The following is a 17,496-nucleotide window of genomic DNA, read 5'->3' as shown; positions in this document are numbered from 1 at the left end:
CCTTCCAACATGCCAATGGCTGGCAGTAGGAGCAGGAGAGACTCCTGATCAACCCTGCTTGATGAGAAGTGGCACCCCTCAAGCTAAAAGCCCCTGGTGACAGACTCGCGACCTGTGCCAAGAATTGCTAGCGATGGAAACAGACAAAGTCTGCCTTAGTGCACCACTAGGTGTTTTTGATTTGATTTAGTTTATTATTGTCATGTGTATTTGTATACAGTGAAAAGTATTGTTTCTTATGCGCTATACAGACAAAGCATACCATTCCTTGAGTACATGGGAGAGAAAGAAAGGAGAGGGTGCAGAATATAATGTTACCGTTATAGCAAGGCTGTAGAGAAAGATCAACTTAATATAAGGTAGGTCCATTCAAAAGTCTGATAGCAACAGGAAAGAAGCTGTTCTTGAGTCAGTTGGTACGTGACCTCAGACTTTTATATCTTTTTTCCTGATGGAAGAGGGTGGAAGAGAATATGTTCAGGGTCAGTGGGAAGAAAATTAGTATCAGTACAGTCAAATTGAATCCCACGGGCTATTTCTTCCTTTATGTTATGTTAGCATAAGCACCATTTTCACCACCTCTGCTATCTTTCTACTTAGAAAATAAACTTTTATTCGGGACAAGTAACAAAAATGAACAATAAACTGACTCCTATCAGTCTATAATAGCTTAAGAGATTCTTGAGCATAATGGCATGGCAGTTTCATTATGACAATTCTGAGTGATTATCTTAATGTCATTGCTTGGCTACAGCAGTATTGCATTTAAGCAATGTTTCAGATCTAGACTGCAGTGAGGCAGTTTGCAGACTGGAGACTTACAGCAGAATTTGTGCTGTGTAAAATGAATAAAATTGTTTATTCCACATTCAGACGGCAGAAAAATTTAAATATTAAAATTGGCATTTTTGCACGTATATTTTAGAAAAAAATAGTTTTCATTCTGCTTTTCCAATTGTTGTCTTTGCTCCCTCCTTCCTCTCAATTACTTCTTGCTAGGATGTATTCCATGGGTACACGGGCACCTGTTCTGTACCTCCCCAGGTCGTCATTTTGTACAGTATCCAATTGTACAAGGAACCACAGCTGAGTCTGATTTCATTGCTCCGAATGTGTTATGTAACAGTATAACTTGATAACAATCAAGAATTGGAACTCTGTTTAAACTTAGTCTCTCTGATGCCGAGACTGAGTTCTGACTGAGATTAGGAAACCTTTCAGCATCCACTCTGTCAAGCCTCCTCAGGGTCTTGGGTGTTTTAATAAGATCACCTTTCAATCTTCTAACTCCAATGTATACAGGCCTAGCCTTTCAAACCTTTCTTCATAAGATAGCCACCATCTCCACACCCCATCCCAGGACCAGTTAAGTAAACCTTCTCTGAGCTGCTTCTAATGCTCAGAATTATTAAATAAGCAGACCATTACTGTGCACATTACTCTAAAACATGAAAACAACAAACCTGTGGAGGCTGGAAATCTGAAATTAAAACAGAAAGTGCTGGAAACACTCAACAGCTCTAGCAGTTTCTGTGGAGAGAGAAACAGAGTTAATGTTTAGAGTTAAACATGACACTTTGGAAGAGTCTCTCTCTCTGCACAAATACTGCCAGACACTATGGATGGGACTTAACAGCCTCACTCGTCCCGAAACTGTAAAATCCCGCTCGAGGTCAACAGACCTTTCCATGGTCCGCCCCTCACCTGCTCCGATTCCTGTGGTGGGCAGAATGGTAAAATTCCGGCCATTGAATATTTCCAGCACTCTCTCTTTATTTATTGGTCATAGTGCTTCATATTTATAGATCAGTAAAAATATCCCATGTAAATGAATAATTGATTCATTGGATTTATCAAAACCATGTGTTTTATACTGAATTATCTTTTGATTTTTCAAAAAACAGGTTATTTGGTGGATTATTTGAAGACATCAAAAGAAAAATCCCATATTTCTGGAGTGATTTTAGGGATGCAGTCAACTTGCAGTGTGTAGCATCCTTTCTATTCCTCTACTGTGCCTGCATGTCTCCTGTTATCACATTTGGTGGTCTACTTGGAGAAGCTACGGAAGGTTGCATAGTAAGATTAACAATTTTATTTTCTGGAAAAATAATTAGTGTTGAGAATTTCCTTTCATACTTTGCTTATTCAGAGAAAATTATTTGTGATCCACAAAAGTGTAAAAGGTTGCTCCGTAGTTTTTCCAACAATGGAAAGGCAATATAAGAATGTACAAGACTTTGCAAGATTTTTTTTGTGCACTGTGTTGTTTTTCATGGTTAATTACTGACCAATTTAATAACTTAACATCAACCATCAATATCTATTGTTATCATTTTGGTTGCAACCAGTTACTTGATCTCAAAAAGAAGAAATCCAAAATCCTGCTTATCCGCTGAAAGAATGAAGCCACGAGATTCCACAGTTTTAAAATGAAATATTTTTACTATTCAAACCAAACATAAATATTACCAACCATGTAACACTAAGGGTAACACTAAGTGTGGAAATATCCCAATAAAACTCAAGTGTTATAAAGGTCAGAATACCTTGCCAGTATGTCAGGTGCGGTCCAGAGAACGGTGAGTTTTGCGCTAGTTCTGGGGTGGGGTGGAGGGGGCGGTGGGGGTGTGGAAACAGGGCCTAAACATGCAGATGAGCCCAGCTGCAAAGTGCTTGGCTGCCATATTGGAATGGCGCCCCAATCTCTGAGTGCACTGGGGGACCCCCTGTCACCCCCCATGAACACCAGTAGGGTGGCACAGTGGTTAGCACTGCTGCCTCATAGCGCCAAGGACCCAGGTTCGATTCCCAGCTTGGGTCACTGTCTGTGTGGAGTTTGCATGTTCTCCCTGTGTCTGCGTGGGTTTCTTCCGGGTGCTCCGGTTTCCTCCCACAGTCTGAAAGATGTGCTGGTTAGGCGCATTGGCCATACTAAATTCTTCCTCAGTGTACCTGGACAGGCCCCGGAGTGTGGCAACTAGGGGATTTTCACAGTAACCTCATTGCAGCGTTAATGTAAGCTTACTTGTGACTAAGAAATAAACTTTAATAACTCTAACTTTAACCCCCCCCCCCCAACCATTTGGTAGCATGTTTCTCCTCCCTGCCACAGATTGCCGGCAATGGGTCCCCCATCGTGGCCCCCGACATGCTCTCCCATCATGACCCACAACATGCCCCCTTCATGCTCCATCCCCGCACAACACTCTGTACAACCCCCCTGTATAGCACCCCCATCAAAGCTCCTGCCTCCACTCTCAGGTCACACCCCCTTGGCACTGCCTCTGGCACACTGCAAAGTGGTTGCCAGGGTGCCCGGTGGTGGGCACTGGCCAGCCATGTTCTCGGTCACCTGGAGGCTTCAGTGGCCTCCGAGCCCTCCAGCCTGGCCTATGCACTTGGTCTGTGCTGGTGGAGACTAGTAGTGATTTTCATTGGTCTCACACTGCACCCGATGGTCGGAACATCCCGGGAGTTAGGAGAATCCGACATCAAACAGGTTAAGCATATTTAAATGCTACTTTAAATATGCTAATCGGCTTTGCACCCAGAAAGGGTGTAATCTGGTTTCCGCCATTATGAAGGGACCGGGACGTTAGCAAACTGTTTGGCACTGACGCGAAACTGATTTTTAAGCCTGCACGCTATTTTTCAGGATCAGCGCAATCTGTGCCAAGTGTGATGAGGTGGGAAATTCACCCCCTAAGAGTCAACATAAGTCAAACATGAGAGATCTCATGCTACAAGGATCCCTCAGGTCAGATTTTGTTCCTCTGGAGCATACAAAGTGAAACAATATCAATTTAATGTCACTCTGAAAGAACCGATGAACCAGTTTTCAGAGAAGACTCAGGAATGATCAGTATTCCAGGAGGAAGCCAAAGATACAAGAAAGAGACTGCAACGCTGAAGCAAATATTTGCACATTTGAAAGAAACCCTGAATAAACATTACATTTCCTGAGAGATATAAGAAGAGATGGAAACCAAGAACGTAGAATGGCAAGCAAAGGTAGAGGTTGTCACTAAAGAGCATTAAGTGTTTCAAAAACAATTGACCGAAGTGCAATTACAGAATGTGGGCATGAAGGATAGCACAGAGGAATCCTACCCTGCCAAGGAAAATCTGACCAGTGTCGAGAATCAACTTTCGTGTATGAAAGATGACTTTGTTTTCAAAAAATGAGAACTGAAGAGAACACGGAAGTGTCACTCACGGGAAGTGTCACTCACGGGAAGTGTCACTCACGGGAAGTGTCACTCACTTGAAAGAGGACTTGAAATACTTAAATGATCAACTTGTACAATCAAAGTCGAAGAAAGGTAGATCTACAAATAAAACCTGGTGAACTCCAAGTATCAGTTGCGGCCAGTAAACACCATGAGAAGTGCCTGCAACCACTAAGGTATGGCACAAACAGATTTTTAAGCTGATATACATCACCTGCAACCAGCCATTCTTACTCTTGAACAGGGTTGCCTGATTAGCCCAGATTCTCTTCTAGACAGTGGAGGATGTCAAGACTACTACTGTCATTAGACAACCAGAACAGTATGGACCTGAGTACTGAAGCACTAAAGAGTATTCAGACTCAGATTTCACCTTTGATCTCTCCTCTCTTTGCAGGGCAGGTGTGTCCATTATCATTCCAGGCCCTAAGGAGTCTCCAGTGATCAGACCAGCTTATTGCCCATGTGACACTTCCAGTGGAATTAGGTACCAGAGAATGATTAGCAGTCTGAGAAGCTTTTACATCCAACTATGCTGATGGTACAGCTTGTCAACACTATGCACACACTGCAACTTCCAGCCAGCATGACACAACCACAAGCAAAGTTGGAACTTTGTAGCAGTCTCTCATCGTTGATAACAAAAAGCAGAGGTGGACGTACCACTAAACTTTCCTTTCACCACAGGGACTCTCTTCCTCAGCTTTGGAGAGCTTCAAGATGGTCCACACAAAGAGAGGAGAAGAAAAAGCAGCGGCAAGAGACAAAAAGTTTGTCCGTCCCACAAGAAATGATTGAGCGTAACAGAAAGCATGGATCAATGCAGCAGCCAAACCAACCAGGCATGGCGCAACATAAAGCAATGGAAGAAAAGGCTGAAAGCACACTCAAATGCTAGTCCAAGCTCTGAGTCAACAGTAAGAAACAGAACTAACAGAGCCTACCACTCCTCCAACAGAATGGCGGACGAGAGGTGGAAGGGTTATAATGCTGCCAGACCATCGGAACCTCTAACTTCAAGGACTTAAAGTGGGGAGATGGAATAGTGAGAATGTTGTCATAATGTGATACAGTAATAGCAACAAGGTTGGAATAGCATTGAGACAGTGACAACAAGTTAAATACATAAGACTAATAACAATGTAAACGTGAAGCAAACAAGTGTAACTCCAAATCCATGGGATAAAGCTTTAGGGGGGAGGTGTGGTATAAGAGTTGTCATGTGCAGGGTTGATGTGGGACTGAGTACAGTATTGCCCATACTGCAAGATGAAAAGTCACATCACCCAGAACTTGAGTCAGTGTGGTGTTGCACAGAGATGTGTTAAGACCGAGACATGGAGGCAACTCCTTTTCTGTTGCCTTCACTGTACGTGTATAAGTAGTTAATAAAGACTTGCTTTTAACATGCAGAAGACTATGACGACTTCTTTAACAGACATGTTCTGTAACCAGCACCATTCCGGCACAAGAGGCAGACTTTATAGAGGTGCACCCGATGTGGAAAGGAGGTTATTAAGGGAGGCACCTCTCCCTCCAGCCTGAGGTCTGAGCAGGCAGACGTGTCAGGCTCCCCCCCCTCCCCCACTGCCCATGAACTCCTTCCCACTAGCCTGAAAATTCAGGCTGGGCGGGAACCAACCATTAAGTGGTCACTAATTGTCCGCTTAAGGGCCTCAACTGGGGCAAGGGCTTGAAGGAGGGCCTAGACTTGGCCCGTCCCCCATAACACTGTGGTTAGGTCGGGGCGGTGGAAAAACCATCCAGGAAATTTTACCACCACCCCCCTGCCTGCAAACCTGCTGGCGAGGGATCGTAAAACTCTGCACTTGGTTCCCAATCTCACTTTCAGCCTCCCCAGAGGTTTTGGTTTCCTTTAGACCCTGTTTCATAAAGCACAAACTTTGAAACCACGGATTCCATCACACTATGCAGTTTGCAAGTTCTCTAAGATATAATATCAATATATTTATATATAAATAGATTTAGATTAATTGAGACAAATGAGGATGAAGTAATTTCAGATATTCACTTAATTTTCAAGACATTGTTATTGCTGGCAAGACTGGTATTTATTGCCCATCCTCAGTTGCCCTTGAGAAGGATGGATCTTCGTGAACGTTTTTTGAAGGCAGTCTTATGATGCTATTAGATAGGGATTACGACCCACGGCACTGAAGGAACAGCTAGATAGATCCCTCAGGTGCCACACGTGGGAATCAAATTCTCCGCTTTGAACCTAAATTTGTAATCATAGTTCCACAACAGCATCGTATGCGATTTGCTTATTTAAATAGCCTCCTGCCCGATACAGGCAGGTCTGCTATGGATTCATTTACCTGAGCCCTTAGAATCACGTCAACCTTGGATGTCAATGGGCAACTGAGTTTCCCCCACCCTTGATTTTCTTCGGCTAGGTGCCATTTTTTAAGCTAAGAATCAGGTGGAACAGATCTATTGTATTTAATGTTCAGTTCAATCATAATATCCATACTAACATCTATACAACATCAATCTGACATGTTGGGCCCGATTTTACCATTTTCATTCTAAGTGCTGAATCTGGGCGCAATTCAGATCCGACTTGGAAATCTGCTTTCAGGCGCCCCCATTAGCACTTCGCCTGAAAAAAAAATCACGGGTCTGAATCATGCTGTGGGTGGGGCTTAGCGCGCCTGAAACGATTGGAGCTCTGAACTGCGCATGCGCAGTTAGAAAAAAGTTGAAAAAGTGTGCCCGTGTCAGATCGTTCCTGGGCCGCAGAAAGTGGAGAAAGCGGCTCGGGAGCGAAAAGCGGGAGCAATGGCCCCCACAGACATCACTGTCCCCCTTATCCACCCACCCCCCCCCCCGCTACCCAGACCCCCTGCCCCTTCCCCCCCACCGATCAGCTGCAGAGTGGCAGCGGACCCAACCTCTCCCCCAACCAGAGATCTCTCCCCCCCTCCCCCCCCCCCACCCCCCCACACCAGTGAGCGATCGGGCCTCTCCCCCCCCCCCAGAGAACGATCCAGGTTCAACTCCCCCCCCCACCACACCCCCAGAGAATGATCTGGCCTCACTCCCCCCCCCCCCGCCCCCCCCAGAGGAACATCTGACCTGCCTCCTCCTCCCTCCCCAACCCCCAACCAGACAACGATCGGCCCTCCCTCCTCCCTCCCCCCCTTCCGCCAGAGAATGATCTGACCCGCCTCCCTCATCCCCCCCCACCATCGATCTGAGTCAGAGAGCCATTGGAAGCTCTGAACTCGCCTCTTCAGCAGTGCCCGATTCAGACTCTTATTCAGTATGTTCATTTCGGCACAAATCCGTATCGGCGAATGCAGTGGTAAAGGGGGAAATGCTGCTAAAGTTGGGCAGGCAGTTCATTAATTCAAGTTAAATGCATGCAAATGCATTGAAACTGCCATCGCGCCCATTTCGGGCGCGAATTGGATCGCGGCCATTCCCGGGTCTCCGTAAAATGGCCATCGACGTGGGCGCGGATCACGTTAATGGCCTCACACCCGACTTTACTGCGTTTTCTCGCCCGAAAACGGACACGACGCAATGGTGAAATAGGGCCCATTGTGTATGATTCTGAACATAAATACAAATTTGAATAATTTTTCCATTCAAATCCATTTTATAGACAACTGAACTTTTGTCAATAAACCTCCCTTTAATCACATAACATGTTACATTCTAAAATCATATTGTATTCTTTGGGAATTATTCAGCTTTCAGTTTTTGATAACATTGAATCAAACAGAATCAGGACAATTAACTTAGTTTACCCTTCACTCACCGATTATACTGGGGAAGTCACTGGGGAAGCCATTTTATATTTTGAAGCCATATGACAGTAATTGAAATAAAATAAGTGCTGGGAAGACACAAATTGAATTGATTGAACAGTAACCTAGTCAGTATTTGTGCAGAGAACTAAGAGCAAATAATGTTTTGGGTGCAGAAGATTTTTACCTTTAAAGTTAGAACACGTGACGCCATTTATATGTCTACAAATTTTATTTGTGTCATCTAATGTAGATTTTTATAAAACTATTCACGGCAGAATTGTATAAACTGCAGGATAATGGCTTAAATTACTTAGGAATTAAATGAAATGATGAAATAACATCTTTATACATATCAGTGCAATATATCTCAATTTTGATCTGTACTACAAATAACCTATTTTTTTTTACAGAGTGCAATTGAATCTCTGTTCGGGGCATCGATGACAGGCATAGCTTATTCACTGTTTGCAGGGCAACCACTCACAATTCTCGGAAGCACAGGACCAGTCCTGGTGTTTGAAAAGATACTGTTTAAATTCTGCAAGTAAGTACTTCAGCTGCTCAATTCAATTTTCTACACAGATTGAAGAAAACCCTGTAAAAAAAAAAATCCTTCTTTTCCAAAGTTTCTCATTTTTGATGAAGAGGGAGTAATGCATGATGCATCCTTCCACCTGACAGTTCAACAAAGTGTGGAATGCTAGTAGCGTAGTGTATACAATTGTCCTTCCTTAGCTGGAACTTTTCATATCATGTGCATAGGGCAACCATTTGAAGTGACGTTTCATTAATAGATTTTTAAAAAGTGTTCTTAAAAATAGCTGAGTCGATTAAGTAGAAAATGAAAGTCCCCAGATATTTTTAAGGTGCAGGGATATAACTGTAATGATGTTGCCAGTATGTAAATGCATTGCTTGGTACGGTACTGAGTCCCCTGAGCAAGAAGGTCTTGGTCCAAATTGTGGCTTATGCTGATTTATAACCAACCTACGCTGTGCCAGCATCTGTATTATGATAGCCACGTTGCCAAACAAAATGTCATTGAACTGACCATTGGGGTGCAATGCTTCCATTGCCTGGATAGCTCTGGAGGAACTCTGTAGTACTTGACAAAGCACAGGACATGACCTGCTGCCCCCTGAACACATTCACCTGCACGAGGGTAAACAGTGAGCAACAGAGGAGGAGAGGGAAAGGGAGATGGCTGGAAGTAAGCAACGTACCTCCTTTCTGACTGAGCTAAGTACAGTCAGCTCATCTGACTGTAGTATCAGTGAACGCAACCCCAGTTCCTCATTCAAAAACACTTCCACACCTTCCTTCTGCTACGGAACATCACAGCACTCTTTGCTACGATATTGAAATAAAAACCATCACAACCAGACACACCAAGCCAATTTTATCAACCAAACCATCAACTATGCCATACAAAAGTCAACTAATCATCTTTGCATTTGGAGTGCCTTTCTCTGTCCTAGTGTTCTTTGATGTGGAGATGCCGGCGTTGGACTGGTGTTCCTTCACAGTGCTATCCAGGTGGCTACAGCATGGCTGACAGAGGCTGTTAACTCTCAGTGAGGGAGATTGCAGATGGCCTTACAGGCTATCCTTGTGCAGTCCCATCATGACCATTTTTGCAAACCAGCAGTGGTCTTGGCTGACTGGCTGAAAGGCAACAACAAGGACACTAGCAGAATGAGATTGCTGTTGTCCTGCCAGAAGAATGTAGGGTTATGTTCCACAGTGCACAGCCACTCAGGGTGGTGCTTCAGCAAATCTGTGGTCAGACAGAGTGCTAAACTGCAAGCATCCTAACGCACTGGTATCCATAGCCATGACAACAGGAGCCTGAATATTTTTTATTGCATAAAAACTGTGCTTGGGCGGCGCAGTGGCACAGTGGGGGTTAGCACTGCTGCCTCACAACGCCAGGGACCCAGGTTCGATTTGGGCCTTAGACACTGTCTGAGTGGAGTTTGCACTTTCTCCCCGTGTCTGTGTGGGTTTCCTCCCGCAGTCCAAAGATGCGTGGGTAGATTGTTTGGCCACACTAAATTGACCCTAGTATCAGGGGGATTAGCAGGATAAATGTGATAAATATGGGAATAGGGCCTGTGTGGGATTGTGGTTGGTACAGACCGAATGGCCTCCTTCTGTACTACTAGGGATTCTATGATTTCAATGCAAGCTTCGAATGAAGCACTCCATGTTGCCCATTTGACACTGCATTGTGGTTGAGTCTGTAAATGTGGTGGTGAAGTTGTCCACCACTTTGGAAAGGGCAGGTTCCAAGCTCTGTACAAGGTTGGTGCTGATTCTTCCATGAACTTTAACAGCAACTGCAGGCTTTTGGTCAGTTTGTCAACGCACCAAACATTTTATTGTGCATATACATTAGCTGCCTTCTGCTCCATTGAAGTGTTCATCTGAGTCCTACACACTAAAACTCATGTGTAACCTCATTCTCCAGTGAGCTGGCATCTGCTTTTCCCAGCTCGAGCAGTAAGCCACTCATAACCTGTCTCTTACCACAAATATCACCCCGAAACTAGCCTATAAAGTACACACAGGGTGGGGTTTACCGGCTGCACTTGCCCCAAGACCGGAAAATCCTGCCGGAGCTCAATAGATCTTTGCATGGTCCGTGTCCTGTCTGCTACGATTCCCGTGGCAGGCGGACGGGAAAATTCTGCCCACAATGTCATTATCTGAGCTCATCGTTTCAGGTGTGAGACTGATTGGGTAAGATTTTCCAAGAAATCGGCAAAGGCTGATGGTGGGTGGGAAAAGCAGCTTCTCCCATTATATAGCGTGGTACTTCGTGTCAAAAGCTTTCAGCCATGATAGGTAGGCCTAAAAGGTAGGGATATGTTCGGCACAACTTGTGGGGCCGAAGGGCCTGTTTTGTGCTGTAGTTTTTCTATGTTTCTATGCGTTCCAAGCCATATCACTGGCTAGATAGCTTCTGATTCATGCACTCTGCCATCACCTCAACTGCAAGACACGCACTCCATGATTCAGACAATTGCAATAATCAATGAGTGCCAGAGGATGGTGGGGCTTCTTGAGCTCATCCCAGCTGCCTTTCTATCCCAATGAGGAAGTCAGGGGCCTTTGGGGACCCACAGGGAGGAGGATCAGCTGGTGCACACCCCAGAGCCACCAACCCAGATGACTCTGGGATAGTCCCACCCATCTGAACCTCTCTTCCTGTGACTGCTTCAGCTCCAGCTCCACAGGCTGAGGAGGGTGGTACTGCCACAGAACAAGACCCCGAAAGCGGGCTGGGCCCACCAGGTCTTGGCCCTCTAGAGGACCCCAGCATAGTCATCCCAGACAACAGGGCATTGTAGACAGCATACTGCATGCGGATGCACCAAGATGTAATTACAGGGTTAGAAAGGTTAAGGTTAAGGATTCAGATATACACAAGCTCTATGAGGATTTAGGCACTGTCTCCACTGCAAGTCACCATCATCCTCCTTGAATCTAGCGTTGGTGAGCACGCCTTAAGTTCATCTGCCTTGTCTGGACATTGCCATTGCTTCATTGCCAAAATTATCTCCCTCGAATACCTCTTCAGTTTCATCCCCTTCGACATCCTCCTCGTTGATGGAAATGTGCTGTTCCCCTCAGGTAGTTTCACCCCCATTGTTTCAGCACCAGGTTGTGCAATGCACAGCAAGCGACTACAATGCATGACATACTCTGGGTTGTATTTAGGTTTCAGAGCTTCCCCAGACCAACCCAGGCACCGGAACCTCATCTTCCGCATCCCAATGGTCTATTCCACCAAAGTGCAAGCTCAGCATGAGCCTCATTGTACCTTGTCTCAGCTGCAATCTATGGCCTTCACACGGGTGTCATCAGCCCCCTCCTCAGTGGTTATCACTTGTCCCCGAGGAGCCAACTCTGCAGCAGTTGTGAACCCTGAAACATGTTGGGGATCTGAGGGCGGCTCCTAAGGTAGGAGTCGTGCTCACTTCCTAGGAACTGAGCACACATCTGCAGGGAATGTTTGGTGCAGTCACAGACCAGCTAAATATTCAGCAAATGGAAGTCCTTGCAGGAGCAGAACCATGAAGAGGAATGGGTAGCAGGGCCTGCTCCTCATGCAGAGAATGAACCCCAGAGAACTGTCATTTGGAGGCATTCTGACAGTCCCTGGGCCTAACATACCTGCAATTATCCGAGAACCCATGTTACCGAAGACTATGACATGTCCAAGGTTACATCTGCCACCTTTTGCAGGATTTAGCTTCATGGGAACTTGGAGGGTGTCAATGGTCAGTTCATATAGTGCATATAGTTCATAAAGTTCACTGTTTGATGCCCTGGAGATCTAAGTGCAAAATATGTTACCCTCCCCTTGTGGAAAGTCAGAGATTTGTGCAAAGCCCATCACTCTTGCATCCTGGCTTGCCTAATCCCAGTTAAAATGGATGAGGTTGTGTACTGTTGCGAAGATTGCATCAGTGACCTTTTAGATGCGCTTGTGAGCAAAGTTTTGTGAAATCCTACAGAAGTCACTTATGGAGCTCTGGAAGGAGACACTGGCATAAACATTGAGCACCGCTGCAACTTTCAGTGACACTGGCCATTGACACCCTCCAAGTTCCCATGAAGCTAAATCCTGCAGAAGGTGGCAGATGTAACCTTGGACATGTCATAGTCTTCGGTAACATGGGTTCTTGGATAATTGCAGGTATGTTAGGCCCAGGGACTCTCAGAATGCCTCCAAGTGACAGCTCTCTGGGGTTCATTCTCTGCATGAGGAGTAGGGTCTGCTACCCATTCCTCTTCATGGTTCTGCTCCTGCCTTTGGTGAGCCAGCCACCTCTGTTGACAACATATTCTTCTCTTAGGCCTATAAGCGAGAAGAAATGCAGTACGATCACCAGGCACCATGTTCCATATGTTCTCCTCACTGCAGTATCAAAGACAGAGACTTGACGGTTAGCTTTCATCTCCTAAGGACCACTCTTTGCTCATTCATTGTCTGAAGCTGCCTCTCAAGCCCACTGACTCATGTCCTGGCTACCACATTGATTCCCAGTCCTTACTTTGCATTATGCTTTGGCACAGCCCTACACTACCCTTATCTCACACCATATGACTGAGTGGCCACAGCTTTGGCCACTCTACTGCATCCTGAGCTCACATCGCAGGTGCTGGCATTGTCTCAAGCTTCACTCCAAGGCCTTGCACTCAGTCTGGTCTATAGTGGGCACTTGTGAATATTCACCTCAGCCAAGAATTAGGAGTGCTCTCCTTGGCAAACTTAGGGCAGTGCACAGTTGCCAACTCTCCGAGGCAATGTAGTTGCTTGCACAATTGGCCAGAGGTACAGGCACACAATGGCACTCAATGATTTTGGAAGTCAGTGCATCAACGGTTAAATGCTGAGCAGTAATCTGTGGCACTCTCACGCATAGGTGGTGGTTGAGTGGGCATAATTGTGTGACTAATTTGCTTGTTTGACTCCAGGCATGTCAATTAAATTACAGCGAAACCAGCTCAGCTGCATCAGTCTACTGATCTTTCCATTCTTTCCATGTCTTTCTATTTGCCCTGCCCTTGGCAACATCCCACCTACAGAAGCCCATCCTCCACAGATTTGATTTGAACTGTCAGTCCATGATGACTTCCCACTCACCCACTGCATTGCGCCAGGCTTCTCCTTGTTCTGTGAGGCCCTTCCAAGAAGCCCTTGGCATCCTCAGGAACAGTGCTTTTCACATTTGACAGTCTTCCCTCTGGTACCCCCCACAGTCTTAGCCTTGAACCCTCCGAGTCAACCCTCTGGTACATCCTGACTCCTCCCTGGGTCTCCCTGAGTCAACCTTCCATTACTCCCCGAATCAGCCCCCAGCCTCCCGTGACTGGACCCTTGGTCCTGCTTATCCTGGAATCTCCTTCCCCCCCGTAGTCTTCCCTGATTAGGCCCCCAGTACCCTGAAGTCTTCCCCTATGTTATGAGGGCCATGAAGGCCACGGAGGATTGTTGATAGATCTCCTGTGGGCTTTGTGGAGTACGATCTCCCTTATTGAGCAAGCTGAAGCTAGCCCAATAAAAAGCATTAAGCGGGGATTTTAAAACTGTTACTTCACCCGGACTGTTGCTGTGGTTCTTGAGGTATTGAACTACCTGTGGCCCACGGGGCAGCCACTTTTCCAGCATTCAATAAAGGGCGCTTGATGATGGGAAACTGGCGTTTGGCTGAATTACTACATTGGTGATGAGGAAAAACATATTTTTCCATCTCCCTGCTCCAGACAACCTCAATAAGTCAAGAATCTTGTCCAGTAAGAAAAAGCCATTATACTTCTTTTTGGAAAACTTGAACCCTGTGACACCAAAAGGAAAGACTGGGCCCAATATACTGAGCCCATACGTTACTTTTTCTGTGCTAACAACATTGAAGGAGACTAAAACAAAAGGTGATATTGTTGACAGCATGCGGGGCCCCAAATTTCAGTTTGATAAGAAGTCTGACCTATCCGGATGCCCCTAGCGCAAGGAGTTTTAATGAACTGATAGACTTGGTTAAAAAAAAACCCACTATGACCCAAAGCCCTCTGTTATCCTCCAGCGATACCACTTCAGCATGGCTGGGTGAACTCCTGGAGAACCTGTAACTGTGTTAAGTTGCGGAAATTGGCCGGATATTGCAAATTTGGACTGCTTCTGAATGAAATGTTGTGAGACAGATTGGTATGTGGCATGAATGACCTAACCACCCAACAGAAGTTGCTGGCAGAACCTGATTTGGATTTAATGAAAGCCATTTGAATAGCCTTATCACTCGAGGATGCAGAAAAAAGGGCTGAGGAACTGCAGGGAGCATCAGGCAGCAGAGTCTTCCAACTAAGGGGAAGGACCCCATGTCATCTGTCCTCAATGGAGTGTACTTGTGTAAACCAAGTGTTAAAGGGCCCCTGTCGACATAGGAACCCTAATGTCACCACCTATCAGTCAAGGAAAAACAATGATGACCTTAAGAGTATTAGAGAACATACTCCAGAAAGGTGCAATTGCCAGGCGACAGATTCTTGCAAGCTCTATCGAAGGACACAGCCAAGGCGAGGTTTCAGGAACAGGCAAAACTCGTGCTACGGGTACATTACAATGGAATCATATCATCACAACAAAAGTTGCCCCAATAATGGTAGAATTACTGGTGAATGGTCATCCCTTGAAGTTGGAGGTGGGCACGGGAGCTGCAGTCTCCGTTATTGAGGAACAAACATATAAACATCTCCAATCTGACATCCAACTCCTGACGTTGGAAGATATGAAGGTGGGACTAGCCAGCCACATGGGGGATCCTTAGCAGATATAAGGCACCACAATTTAATAAAATCATAGCTGATTTGAAAGTAACCTGAATTCTGCATCCGCCTACCCCAGATAATCTGTAACCACCTTGCACAGCAAGAATCTATCCACCTCTGCCTTAAAAATATTCAAAGACACTGCATCCACCATCTTTTCAGGAAGAGAGCTCCAAATGACCCCTGAGAAGAAAATTTCTCCTCCTCTCCATTTTAAATGGGTGACCGCTTATTTTTAAACAGTGGCCCCTAGTTCCAGGTTCTCCCACATGAGCAAGCATCCTCTCCACATTCACCCTGCCATAACCACTCAGGATCTTATATGTTTCAATCGAGTATCTTTTAACTTTTGTAAACTCCAGCAGAAACATGCCTATCATGACCAATCTTTCCTCATAAGACAACCTACCCATTCCAGATATTAGTCAGGCAAACCTTCTTTGAATAACTTCCAATGCATTTACTTAAAGAAGGTGACCAGTACTGTACACACTACTACAGATGTGGTCTCGCTGGTGCTCTGCATAACTGAAGCATAACCTCCCTACATTTGTATTCAATTCCTCGTGCAATAAATGATAACGTTCTATTAGCTTTACCATTTACTTGCTGTGCCTGCATATTAACTTTTAGCGATTCATGCACTTAGACACCCAGATCTCTTTGCATCTCAGAGCTCTGCAATCTTTCACCATTTAGATAATATATTTTATTCTTCCTACCAAAATGGACAATTTCATATTTTCCTACATTATACTTGATTTCCACGTCTTTGCCCACTCAATTAACCATCCATATGTTTTTGTACCCTCCTTATGGTTTCTTCACAACTTACTTCCCTACCTATCTTTGTGTCATCAGAAAATTTGGCAACCATCCCATCCATCCCTTTATTCAAATCATTTATAGAAAATATAAACAGTTGAGGTCCCAGCACTGATCCTTGAGACACGCCACTTGTTATATCTTGCCAATCTGAAAAAGACTCATTTATACCTACTCTCTCTGATCCCTGTTAGCTAGCCAATCTTCTATCTATGCCAATATGTTATCCCCGTACCATAAGGTTTTTTTTCCACAATAACCTTTGATATGGCACTTTTATCAAATCCCTTCTGGAAATCTAAGTGCAGTACATCCACTGATTCCCCTTCATCCACAGCACATCTTACTTCCGCAGAGAACTGCAGTAAGTTGGTTAAACATGACTTCCTTTTCACAAAACCATGTTAACCCTGATTACCTTGAACTTTGCAAGTACCCTGCTTTAGTTTTTTTAATAATAGCTTCTAACATTTTCCCTATGTCAGATGTTAAGCTAACCGGCCTGTAGTTCCCTGCTTTCTTTCTCTCTCCCTTTCTGAATAATGGAGTTACAGTTACTATCTTCCAATCTAATGGGCTCTTCCCTGAATCTAGGATATTTCATAAAATTCAAACCAATGCATCAACTATGTCACCAGAAACTTCTTTTAAGACTCTAGGACGAAGTCTGTCAGGATCCCAGTATTTGTCAGCCCGCAGCTCCAACAATTACTCAGCACCACTTCCTTGGTGATTTTAATTTTCCTGAGCTCCTCCTTCCTTTCCATTTCCTGATGTATAGCTGCTTCTGGAATGTAAATTGTCTTCTCTATAGTGAAGGCTGATGCACAATACCTGTTCAATTCATTTGCCATTTCCTTGGCTAAGGAACCTCTAGCTACAAATGTCAGACACATCACTCTATGGGACTGAAGCAACCCGACTTCCAGTCATCGGCATGATTCTCAAATCACCAAGGTATGGTAACAAAGCCATGTACAGCATCCAAAACCTGTGTCATTCTTAACCTTCTTACAATGGCAGAAGTGTCAAGACAACCTTTGTCATCAACTACATGTAATTGCAAGTTCCCAAGAATCCCACCTGTAAAGAGACACCAGACTGCGACTTCAGCTATGAACTGTCTTCACTCTTCGCTCATCTGTTTTGTCCAATTTTTTTGCAGGTGGCAGAAAATCCTCTTTGTTAAGACCGACCAAACCTTCAGATAATTGCCACTAAACCTAAAATGGAAGTGATGCACTATCAATCAAGCAAAGACTAGTTTGTACGCAAGAACAAATAGGCTTTTATTCGCAAAAGACTTGGAGCACACCCATGCTGAT

At 44.9% G+C, this 17,496-nt stretch overlaps 1 protein-coding gene across 1 annotated transcript in view; it reads left to right on the top strand.

The window, feature by feature from the left end:
* The window catches only part of LOC144503632 (sodium-driven chloride bicarbonate exchanger-like), a 267,586-nt gene that overhangs the window by 187,552 nt on the left and 62,538 nt on the right, over nucleotides 1-17,496 (top strand). Inside the window, exons 12-13 of the mRNA XM_078228280.1 lie at nucleotides 1,905-2,079; nucleotides 8,422-8,555. Of these exons, the coding sequence (XP_078084406.1) occupies nucleotides 1,905-2,079; nucleotides 8,422-8,555 (309 nt within the window). The remainder of the gene's footprint in view (nucleotides 1-1,904; nucleotides 2,080-8,421; nucleotides 8,556-17,496) is intronic.

This window comes from Mustelus asterias, chromosome 14, assembly GCF_964213995.1.
Source record: "Mustelus asterias chromosome 14, sMusAst1.hap1.1, whole genome shotgun sequence".
Classification (NCBI taxonomy): domain Eukaryota; kingdom Metazoa; phylum Chordata; class Chondrichthyes; order Carcharhiniformes; family Triakidae; genus Mustelus; species Mustelus asterias.
This window is presented reverse-complemented; position numbering and strand designations above follow the sequence as displayed.